General features: G+C 43.6%; 1 protein-coding gene and 1 long non-coding RNA gene across 4 annotated transcripts in view; one reads left to right on the forward strand and one right to left on the reverse strand.

The window, feature by feature from the left end:
* Window positions 1-1735: 1735 nt before the first annotated feature.
* On the forward strand, window positions 1736-8013 carry LOC310753614. Of its 2 annotated transcripts, XR_014543384.1 has the most exons (3): window positions 1736-2262; window positions 4496-6254; window positions 6980-8013. It is a non-coding gene; the product is annotated as an uncharacterized lncRNA (long non-coding RNA). The 2 variants fall into 2 exon arrangements; XR_014543385.1 differs by lacking the exon at window positions 1736-2262 and having other exon boundaries at window positions 3993-6254.
* Window positions 8014-10366: 2353 nt separating this feature from the next.
* ATCAY (ATCAY kinesin light chain interacting caytaxin) overlaps window positions 10367-12486 on the reverse strand; it is a 28127-nt gene continuing 26007 nt past the window's right edge. For both annotated transcript variants that reach the window (XM_083594806.1, XM_083594807.1), the window contains one exon: window positions 10367-12273. In XM_083594806.1, coding sequence (XP_083450932.1) covers window positions 12264-12273 — 10 coding nt within the window. In that variant the 3' untranslated portion in view covers window positions 10367-12263. The remainder of the gene's footprint in view (window positions 12274-12486) is intronic.

Raw genomic sequence — 12486 nt, forward strand, 5'->3', positions numbered from 1 at the left:
CCGCCCAGAGTGGCTAGGGAAACCCAGCCAGATGGGCGGGATATAAATTAAAAATTATTATTATTACTCCTCCTAAATACTTGGAACAGGCTTGCTTATTAATTAATTATCTAATCCATGTAGGCCTTTCATCATAGGGCTTATTTATTTAAATCTTCTTTTGAATAATATTTTTATTAGGTTTTCAACAACAAATACAATACCAACCACAAAGAAAGAAAGTTGTACACAAAATCAATGTCAAATCCATAGAATGGGATTCTCCAAACCCTGGGGCTTCCCTCCCCACCCCACCCCGGTTCCTTAAATTTTCTTTTTAACTGCATATCATTTCTACTCCAATTATTATTATTATTATTTGCCTCAGATTTCCTTTACTACAGTATTTCTAAAATTGCAAGTGATTTTTAAAAATCCTGCCAGTGTATTAACCTGTTTACAATACTTTTGCAAATACATAATCAACATTTCCCATTCTTTTTAAAATTTCTTGTCATCTTGATTTCTAAGCTTTCCTGTTAATTTCGCCATTTCAGCATAGTCCGTTAACTTGGTTTATTTATACAGCGGTACCTTGGTTTACGAACTTAATCCGTTCCGGAAGTCTGTTCTTATCTTAAACCAAAGCGTTCTTAAACCAAGGCATGCTTTCCCATAGCAGCGGGGGACTCAATTTACACTCAGCAGGAAGTGGAATATGTTCTGCTTCCAATACAAAGTTCACAAACCAAAACACCTACTTCCGGATTCGCAGCATTCTTAATCCAAGTTGTTCATAAATTAAGCTGTTCTTAAACCAAGGTACCACTGTATGTATCTTCAATCTATATCCTGCCCTTCCTCCTGGAGCAGCAAACACATCAATAACTATATATACATATACATATACATATACATATACATATTCTCAAAGCAGATATAGACATTCTTAAAACAGTTGCCCCGAGGGTGTCAGGAACAGCTATAAAATGCATGGGTAAAAAAAGGAATGTTTTTAAATTTCTCATGGAAGTAATGAAGGAGCCAGCTGAAGGCCCAAACATCTACCATATTTGCATTTTCTCTAAACGTCTGTGTGTGAGGCTGCTAAGCGATTTACTGGCCCAGTGCAAAGCAAACCAAGCTGAGACTCGGTTGGCACAACGCGGCAGATTCAATGGTGTACCCACAACCCTGCTAGCTGGTGCCACTTGGGGCGGGAGCAGAAAACTGCCAATTTCCGGCCTTGGAAGCGACAAACTGGTGCAGGCAGCTTAGGGCCCCACTCTCTTGGGGACCCCAAAAAAAAATTTAAAGGAAAAGGACACCCGGATGTACCTTTCCAAAATATAAGATAAAAAACGAATAAAATAAAGCCTACATACAGCAACAGTGTTTTGTGTTGTGTAGGCTCCTGTGATGCAAGCCTGCTAGCCTGCTCCTTAAAATATCACTGCTTTCCTCCTTTCTATATATAGGGTGCCTACATCCTGCTATTTATAATTATTAGTAGTTTGCATCATATATTGACACCTATTATTATTTCATGTTATTGTAAGTTTCTAGAGACTAGGTTATGAGTCTTTGTAAATTGTGTTTCAAAAGGAACTTTTGTTATTGCCAAATGCCAATGCGTTTGCATTATTAAGTTTATTATTAAGAGCTTAATAATTTGTTTCACTATTAATATACTGCTCCTTAATTGTATTTCAGTTCAACAATTCCTTTGATAAAAAACTTATTTTGTTATGTGAAAATGGCTTTAGATACCCATTAGGTTCATAAATGTCCATATAGTGTATATTCAACACAACCAAACAGCGACAATTTGTTGTTGACAAAGGACAGCTGGACATATAAAGGGCCCCATTACCTTCAGTAGCTTAGGGCCTCATCAAACCTAAATCTGGCCCAGGGTGCAGCAGAGGGAATCCGGTTTGGGGCCCCCATGAGGAAATGGGTGGCTTTGGATGAAGCCAGTTTATCACCTTTTCCCATTCTGCCTCTGCGACGGCCCGTTTTGAAGCCTTGTGAATGTGCCCAGCCCTAATGTTTGGTAGTATGTGCTCTGCTTCTGGCAGGTTTAGCAGGAAAGCGGAGCTCCTTGTGAGGCATGGCAGCGCCAAACATTCTCCAGCAGCATGGATCAGGGGTTTGGATTGCTCTGCAATTGCCTCAAATAATTGCCATAAAATTATTTCTATTTAAACAGATATTTTCCAAGATCCATCGCACAGCCCCTAGCATACTGCTATCAAGTTGCCTCTCTCTTTATTCCTCACGGTATGTAAACGACACATCATTTTTATTAGAATGATAGAATTGTAGAATTGGAAAGGGACCCCGAGAGTAATCTAGTCCAACCCTTTGCAATGCAGTAATCTTTTGCCCCTTGTGGGGCTCAAACCCACAACCCTGTAATGAAGTCTCATGCTCTACCTACAGAGCTATCCCAGGTTCCAGTAACAGATTATAATTTAGGCAGTTACATGATAGTGATGGGGCACCAGGTGATATTGGACTCCCAGCTCCCATTAGCCTCAGCCAGCATGGCCAATGATCAGGAATGATGGGATTTGTAGTCTAAGAAGAGCTAGAGAGCTCCATGCGTGTTCTCCAGCTCTACACTAGAGAGCCAGTATGGCTGGTGCGAATCTCACCCGTTCATGTTGTTGTTGTTGTTGTTAATGTTACTATTAAATAGCAAGGCATTTGGCTATTCTTCAGACTCCGGTAAAGCCATTTCCGAGCTTAGGGAGGAGAGGGGGTTGCGGGCTACCCCCTCCCACACACGCGGGGGCTGGCCTTTTTGCCCCCGCGAGAACAGGGAATCCCCGGGCGTGCCTTCGACCCTGCCCGCCAATCGGCGGGCTGGGGAGTCGGAGCCTAGCCTATTTAAGGCCAGGCACGCCCGGGAACCGCCCTCTTTCCCCTTTCCAGCTGAGCAGATTTTTTCCCATCCCACCCACCCTTTAGGCTTAGCTAGCTACGACCTTGCTATGGACTCCGGTTGGTCGCCGCAAGGGGCCTGGTAGGAATTTTTCCAATTTGGCGCACTTCTAGCCTTTTGGTTTTTTCGCCTACCTCGTAGCAAACGTCACAACTTTCACGGTATTGGCGGTTAGGCATTGGCAGGGGTTAATTGTTATGCAAATGAATGGGGGGAAGGAAGCGCCATCACCTTCCCCCAATGAAAAGGGTAGTCCGGTAGAGGACTCCGGGGGGCGTTGCCTTGTCCGAAACCTAGGGAGGTAAGGGCCTCCGGCACGCCCCCGAACGGTGACACCCGTGGGATCCTAGTTGGCGTACTTTAACAGGACTCCCACGGCTTGTGGATAACCCTTCCCAGTCTCCATGCCGGTAGTCGATAGGAGCCAATGCCTAAGGCCAGTACCTTTCAATTCTGCAATCAATAAAGTTGTGGCCTTTTATGCCCATTAACCTTAAATAATGTGTCCAGTGTCTTCATTTCACATGGGGGAGGGCACTTGCCACGCAAGCCCCTTTTCTGAGTTAGATGGTGCCTTGGCCCTGACTCCATGTGATCCATACCACCATGAGTTTATAACTGTGGGGGGCTGGGGTCAAAAGTGTATACAGTGGATGCTCAGGTTGCGAACATGATCCGTGCAACCCGCAGTGTTTGCAACCTGCAGCTGTGCGTCTGCGCATGCGTAAAGCGCGATTCAGTGCATCTGCGCATGCACGACCACCGAATCCTGGAAGTAACCCGTTCCGGTACTTCCGGGTTTCGGCGGTCCGTAACCCAAGAAAACGCACCCTGAAGCGTCTCTAACCCGGGGTATGACTGTATAAAAAGTACAGTGGTACCTTGGTTCTCAAACTTAATCCACCCCAGAGGTCCATTCCAAAACCAAAGCGTTCCAAAGCCAAGGTGTGCTTTCCCATAGAAAATAATACAAAATGGATTAATCCGTTCCAGACTTTTTAAATAAACAACCCCTAAAACAGCAATTTAACATGAATTTTACTCTCTAACGAGACCTTTGATCCATAAAATGAAAGCAATAAACAATGTACAGTGGACCCTCCGGATACGAATTTGATTCATTCCAGGGGTCCGTGCGCACCCTGGAAATTTCGTAAGCAGAGGCGCTGCTTCTACATGCGCAGCACGCTTCTGCACATGCGCGCACAGCGAAACCCAGAAGAATGCACTTCTGGGTTTGCCCCATTTGCAACCCGAAAGTTATGTTACCCAAGGGTCCACTGTATTGCAATCAAACAGTAGCTGAACTGGGTTCCACAAAGTCACAAAAACAAGAGAGTCACAAAAACGCAAAATAAATAGCAAAAACAGACCTCAGCGTAACACTCAAAACGGAAGTGTGGCACTCAAAACGGAGCACGTTCGGCTTCCAAAAGAAGTTTGCAAACCGGAACACTTCCAGGTTTGCAGTGTTTAGGTTCCAAGTTGTTTGAGAACCAAGGCGTTTGAGAACCAAGGTACCACTGTATATTATGGGGATTGAAGCTGCAACTTTGGCATCATCAGCACCATGCTCTAACCAACTGAGCCACCCTGCGCTATTACGGTGTCAAGAATATATTGCAGCAGTCAGCTACGATAAAACAGCTGTATGGAGCGGCCACGACTCTTCTTCTTCCCACCCCAGCTTGGAAAGAAATACTGGCCCATTTTTAATCCGTGCTTGTGGAAAACACAGCCATGGGCGCCCGGAGCCTGGTGCATCTCACCAAGGACGTCTTGTCCCTTTCCACCTGCACATTTGCCGTTTCTCATAAAAGCAGCCACTAATCCTCTTTCAGTTGCGCACCGTACACTTATAAGTCATAGTTTAGTTACAGTGGTATGCGGCAAAGTTTATCCGGCACACTCGCCCGTCACGTTCCTCGGAGTCAGGCGGTTCGTATGAGTGAGGAAGTCAATGCCAAGAACAAATGACGTTCCCTCCTGCTAGTGCTCACCCACATTTCTGGGCTCACCATCTAGGGCAGAAACTAAATGTCATAGGAGGTCAGCTAAAACACTTCAAATAACTTTTTTAAAAAACAACAACAAGGCGTTGTAAAAAGCCTCCATCATCTCTGGGTGGGTCTGGGAAAGACACCTGTCTCTCAGATGACGAGGTGAGCACATGTTCCATCTCTGACATCGCTAGCTAGAGGTGAGCAAGACTCTCCCGTCTGCTGCCAGCCTGAGAAAAAGGGACAAATGGTTTGCATGCCCCCTGCTCCCAGTCGCTATTTTTCATCGCATCTTGCCTGCCTGGTTTTGGTAAAGGCTGTTCCGAAAACTCCTGCTACCTCGGGAAGTACGGCAGATCTTTTTATAAAAAAACAATTTTTATGACTTTAAATACAGCAGACATATTTCTTGTTGAAGACTCGGCGTTTTTAATGAAATATCCACAGGTTTTCTTGGCTTCAAAGCAAGAAAAATGACCGCCCCCACACGCCGTTAACAGCAAACTGTATTTCCTAGAGTTAAATCACCTAAATACGAAACACATTAGGACAGGGGTGGAGGACTTAATTCGTCCTCGCAGTTTTACAAGAATGTTTTCGGATGGCGGAGCTCCACTTTTAAACACAAGGAAATTATAGGTGTGTGCTGTTTTGTGCCCGGTCTTGATGACGGGAAACTTCACTTTGATAATGGCATGCTCTATTACAAGGAATATACAAAAAGAAAAACCCCACATGTATTTACATTTGTAAATATGTCGAACATTGATTTTTTCCCCTCTCTCCTCTGACATATACATCACACCTGTAAGCAAAAGTCTTTGAGGCAAGAGGAAGGAATGAGAGGTTAGGAATGGTACTGAGGTATGCTCTAAAATAGTACACCATTTTCCATTTTATGGTACAGCAGCAGAAACCTACCTCTCAGGGTTGTTGTCGTGAAGAAAGTGAGAGAAGAGGGGAGCTACACATGCTGATTTTTGCCCTTTGGAAGAAGGGAGGTTTGTAAATGTAAGGGATGAATGGAAAGAAATAGATTGCACAGCTTTCTGCCAGGGAGGGGCCATCAAACAACATTATGAAATCCTAGCGTTCATATATCAGTTTTGGATTTCGACCTTTGCAAATTGGTTAACCCTGTCGCAATCTCCCCACTGTGTGACACAGCAACACATCTTGTGGTTCAAAAGCCACCCGTTTTATAACCACCTTAATTTATCAGCATCGTGGTATTGCTAAAAAAAAGAAGATTTTATCTCTCCATCGCAAACAGATATGTTTCTGATATTAGGTCAATACGGAGGAACAGAAAGCATGAAACAACTGTTTCCTGTTCCTTAAACACATGGCAAAACGTTGCTCAGATTGTTAAGTGCTTAAATAAAATATCTTACAGTATCGCCATTCCAGTTTGTTTGATTGATACAAAACATTTTACTGTGTGAAAGTGCTTCTTTAATCAAGTCTGCCCATTATTATTCTCCATTATTAGATCTATAGTCCTTTTTACATTTTTCAGTGATAGATTTGTACCATTATACTTGTCTATTCATAGAAAGGCAACAGGTCCTGCTTTTTGCAGCTGACAGTCCATTTAAACACCTGTCAAAGAACAGTTCTCTGTTTATTAGTAAATAGAGTATTTGAAGGGGAAAGTCCTAAGTCTATCTTAAAGATAAAGAGTCCTACGAAGGGAGAAATGAGGGGCGTTGAAGTTGTGGCGCATGCAGGTAACTTGGTCATAGCTTTCCCCACCATGGTGAGATGGACTGCACTTCTTTCAGCTATTCTAAATTTAGGTAAAGGTAAAGGGACCCCTGACCATTAGGTCCAGTCGTGACCGACTCTGGGGTTGCGGCGCTCATCTCGCTTTACTGGCTGAGGGAGCCGGCGTACAGCTTCCGGGTCATGTGGCCAGCAGGACTAAGCCGCTTCTGTCGAACCAGAGCAGCACACGGAAACGCCGTTTTCCTTCCCGCCAGAGTGGTACCTATTTATCTACTTGCACTTTGACATGCTTTCTAAATTTACAGCTATACATTTAAATCAGCATATGCAAATTTCATGCAAAGGCGTTTCCTTCCCCCCACTTCCCCTTCATCATTCAATCTACTAATTTTAGCTCAAAGCAAAATCCAATTTACACTCCCTTATTGGAGTACCACCTATTCCACCCCACCCCAGATGAAAAAATCTCAAAACTGATCAGAGAATGTGGACAAAAAGCGCAATTGCACAAATTCAGCATTCGGTTAAGGAAAAGCTAGGTTTTTACAAACCTGTGCCTTGCTCTTCCAGGGGAAGAAAATACTGTATGTGCCAAAAATGTAGCAGTTTTTGGTACAGTGAGGACAAAAAAAACCCCCAAAAGTTTAAATGCTCCGCAAAGTGAGTTTTGATTATGATACGGCCGGAGTGAATCAATACGAGAGAATGCATAACTATTTAGAATAAGTGTTTATCTAATCCAGAATTTTTATTTCCTTTTTCTGATACTGAGATTCCGGCATTGTAGGGGGTTGGACTCTGCAATTCTACGATTCTGTTAAGTGGCCAGCCAGCTGCTTCTGGGAAGCCCTCAAGCTGGACTGCTACTCCCCCCTCAACTGGTATTTGAAGGTAGATTGCACTTGAACATGGAAGCTCCATTTAGCTTCACTACAGCTAAATACTTAAAAAAAAAATTAAGACCTTTCCTCCATGAATTTGACTAGTTTTAATAAGAGCCCTTCTGGACCAGACTTAAGATCTGCTGCACTTTAAAAAATAATAATCCATAGTAAGGTAATCCAAACATCTGCATAAAAAAGCAGATTCTTGCAACTGGTATAAACCATACCAATGAAGAATATTTGCTCTATCCCTTTCTACTGATTTTTATTTTATTTTACATAACTCCATGAGATGAAAGCTGCTTTGTTCAGTAGTCTTGCCCCTACCTGTTTCTGGATTTCTCAAAATCTTGCTCAGATCCCTTTCCATGCTTCCCCAAAATCTCAGCAGGTATTGGCTATGCATGATATGTACAGTATTCCTTCACAGCCATAAGCAGAAAAAAAATTGATGTGCGTTTTTGGATATTTTTTTTAAAAAAATAAAGCTGAGATTCGCAGGAAGTTCGATCAAAGCCCAAACTCACCACATTTTCCTGCAATTTCACACTCAGTCTTGACTACCACAGAATATCGGAGGGGTGTGATGGATTTATCTTGTCTCCCTTCATTTGGGGAAATAGGTTTGAATCCTTAAAGGAATGTCTGTACTTGCACATTTGGAGTTTTCAAACATTCACACATTCAAGACACCTACCCAATAAAGGGCAAAAAGCAGTTTCATTATTTACCCTCTATGTATAATTCAGTCTTCTCTGAAATAAAGGAGCCCTACCAAATCTCGTTCTGTTCTTCTATGAAACATCTGGGTTCTGCAGTGCAGATGTTCGAATGTCAGACTTAGATCGGGGAGACCTGGGTTCAAATCACTCAGCTATGAAGCTCATCTTTTGTGGCTGCTATCTCTCAGCCTGACCTACCTAACAGGAGGCGAAAATGCGGGAGAACAACATAAAGTGCAGTGAGCTCCTTGGAGGAAAGATTGGATATAAATACAACTGTTTTTATATCCAGTTTTAAGGCCAGCAATATGGCCTTTAAAATGCTTTCTAGAACAAACTAACAAACCCAAACTAGGTAACTGCTTTCAATGCAAATAATTAGACCTGTGTGTATACAAATACCGTATTTTTCGCTCTATAGGACGCGCCAGACCACAAGACGCACCTAGTTTTTGGAGGAGGAAAACAAGGAAAAAAATATTCTGAATCTCAGAAGCCAGAACAGCAAGAGGGATCGCTGCGCAGTGAAAGCAGCGATCCCTCTTGCTGTTCTGGCTTCTGGGATAGCTGCGCAGCCTGCATTCGCTCCATAAGACGCACACACATTTCCCCTTACTTTTTAGGAGGGAAAAAGTGTGTCTTATAGAGCAAAAAATACGGTACATCGACTTCAGGTACGTACAGCACCTGGGGAAATTTTCTGTAGAAGCCACGTTGAATTCAGTTTCTGAATTTTGGTGTGGCTTGCCTTGGACGTTTAGCGGGTTGTCCCCTGTGTTCATTCTGTAGTGCCTTTTTGCTTTTTAAAAACTCACCCCCCCAAGTGTTGACCAAAAGACCTGATATTCTGCCCTCCAGCATCCAGCCAATATCAGTTCACACATAACACTGGGTCATGGTTTAAACATATGAACCCAGCACAGCAGACTAACCTTGTTTTGCGTTCTGTTAATAAACCACAACGTGAAGCCGTTTTGCTGTTGGCTTATGAACCATGGCTTGTTTTAAACTAGAGGTTGGCATTATGTGGAAACCCAACAACCTTGTTTAACCATGCTTTGTATGGACATCCTACTTGCAGAAGCCCAAGACCAGGAGCGGCTTTGGAGAAACAAGCCATGTTTCTCTGCCTCTCTGTGAGACAGCTTGTCGTTTGTTGACGAAACCATGGTTTAGTTGGCCAAACCATGGTTTAGTATGGCTTTAGTCATGTGCAAATGCGGCCTGTGGCCTGTTTCACACGCAACAGCAAGCCAAACTTTGGCCCTGGTGCCCAGACAGAAATCACACCCGCTCTGCTCCTGATGCCATGTTAAATCTGAGTCCCCCAAATAAAGCATGAGTGCTAAACCAAGACCGAACTTTGATTAGAACTTAGGTCTTTTTGGGGAGCAAGAGAAACCATGGAACATCAACAGTTGGTCGCAGGAGGAGCAAAGCAAGCACAATTTTCTCTTTGGGCACAAGCAAGCTTGCTCATTCATGGTAAGTCACAGTGAAGCCGATGGAGAAATAAAACCTGTAAAAGCCACTGATAGATCATCCTTAGAGATTTCAGATATAGGTTTGGTTCCGTAAGTTTAACCATTACAGACTATGATAGATGTGATTAAGGCCATTTACCCAAACCTCTCTCGTTTCACTTTGTGGGTGGGGACACATTTCCTCCTCTTTAGCAGTAACCCAGGGATAGGGGAACATTTCACCTTCCAGATGACTGCAAGTCCCAACAGCTTTAGCCAACTTGGGCAATGGTCAAGGATGATGGGGTATGTAGTCCCAACATCTGCAGTGCCACAGATTACTCATCCCTGCTTTAAAACCAAGCAGTCCCATATTCTTCCCTCTGGCGCCCACGATTACAAGGCAAACACAGACTTTTAAAACCAAGCATAGAGAAACCGGCAAAGATATCACAAAGAATTGTCACCCCATTTGTTTCCAGAGAAAGATGTGCAAATCTGTGGTCCTGAATGAATCTCTTTGGAGACTGCCAATACATTCCACGTTTCTCTTTGTAGAATGGTGGAAGAGCATGTAAACACTCCTCAATGCAGTTCTCAGCATATACTGATATACGCGCGTCAGCTGTCACGTTTTCTCCCCCTCCCTCCCAGCTTAAAATGCACTTTCAAAAAATCCAGTTGAGACTATTTCATCTCCAAACTGATAGATGTCTTTGAAGCTCTTTTTGCTTTTGTAAATCTTCCGTCCACGAAAGAGAGAGAGAGAGAAGTTTTTAGAAATGATTGCGAACCATACATTTCCCAGATGTTTGATCATTTGCAGTTGTGAACACATCTGCTCGTAAGGTTCTACTTCCATTGTCAGTAGAGAGGTATGATTGAAGTGTTCAGGAACTCACGCATTCTGCTATGCAAAGAAGACAGTCCCAAAGCTTCTGCAGATAGGGCTAGATTCCTTTCTTTTGCAAACGAAACAGACCGGTCCTTTAAAGCCATTGTTGAAGATTGATCCCCATTACGTTGCAAGCTCTTGTTCAGGGTTAGGTGTTACGTATCAAATGAGAAGAAAAACAGGCAAGCCAGCTGTCCCACGCTTCTCTGCAGACACACGAAAGCAAAGAAAGCCTTCTGTTACGCTGGCATTTGGAAGACTCCTCAGAAAATCAAGCTTGCACATGTAATTTTGCCACTGCTGCCCTCTGGTGTGGAACTGTATGGACAACCAAAACAGCAACTATCTGAATGTGGACTTCAGGGTTTTCTGTTCTTCTTGGATTGAAATGACTGGGTCACATTTTAAGTGCATAGATTAAATCTAAGTGTGTGCATGGGTGTGCATGCATTACCTTTTCTCCTGATCCCAAGATTTTGTGTGAGTGAATTGCCTTCCTGTCCTGCAACATCAGGATCGTGTGATTCTAAGCACAGGGACCTGGGTTCAAATTTCTACTCAGCTGTGATCTTTCAACCTAACCTAAACGTCTTGCAGGGTTTTGCTGTCGTTTTTCTAGGATAAAATGGGAGCCACTCCCCATGTTCGTTAGGGCGGAAGATGGGTATACATATGTGGCTTTAGGAAAAAGTGTTTTTAAGTCATGTTGCGTATTTATTTTCCTGTTCTAAATGTGTGCACTTTCTAATCTGACCATCTGACTCAAGATCTCCCTTCTCCTTGCTTGAGGAGATGTGGACTGTGTTTTCATGTGCTTGCATCTTGCCTCAGAAGTTTGGAGGCAGAATTTGGGGGGAGGTGATTGTCCAGTGTTCTGAAACTGACTAAATCTGTGCAAATCCCACCGCCGTGTGAGTATATTTGCATCTTTACACTGACTAGTGTATGAATGGGCATTGTTACAACACTTGCGATATCTGGTACCCAAGATTCAGAGACAGACCCATTCAGGAGAGAGGCTGCGAAAAATAAAAACGATCTGTACATCATTTCCCGTGTGAGACTTCACCATGAGCTCAAGTGGTAAAAAAAAAATAGCGCCAAGGGTGCATTTGGGAAACGGATGAGGCAAAAAAAACCCAGATAGGTGCTCTGTATCTATACTGGAACAGGCATGCACAAACTTCATTCAGAAGGGGACGAAAGTTTGCTACCGCAGTTCTTCCTGACCCAATGAATGCACAGAGCAACAGTTTCCTTTCAGATGCGTCCGGCAAGGAATTAAGAATGGATGTGTGCTTTTCCATCCCTGCTGACCTACAGCAACCAAACGGAGGGGGCTTTCGATGTATAAACCGGAGTTCTCCATTTTAGGCTGGATTTTGTAATATCCCGACGTTGTTGCTTTTTAAAGATGGAAGGTGCTTGCATCTCTCAGCAAGGGGTTTGCCACTCAGAGGCTTTGCTGAAAAGTTCGTTCTTGTGTGCAATGGAATACCTTTTAGGCAGAGACAGAAAGGCTGATTCCTTGGTTGGATGGAACTGAGGATGGTCGTGTGGTCTTAACACCAGGAAGGTCATTTTACAATGGGTAATGCATCGGTCTGGGTAGTTCTGTAGGTCTATGTGTTCTTGCCTTCATTCAGGACATGCTAAATGGTGGGAGGAGAGAGAGAGAAACAGGCCCAATGAATACTTAAGAGACTGCTGATTGCCAATTATCAAGGGTCCCTCCAGACTGGTGTTTTATTGTGGGTGTATAGGTAAAAGGGGGACACGGGTGGCGCTGTGGGTTAAACCACAGAGCCTAGGACTTGCCGATCAGAAGGTCGGCGGTTCGAATCCCCGCAACGGGGTGAGCTCCC

The sequence above is a fragment of the Podarcis filfolensis genome (genome assembly GCF_964270895.1).
Source record: "Podarcis filfolensis genome assembly, chromosome: 18".
Lineage (NCBI taxonomy): Eukaryota > Metazoa > Chordata > Lepidosauria > Squamata > Lacertidae > Podarcis > Podarcis filfolensis.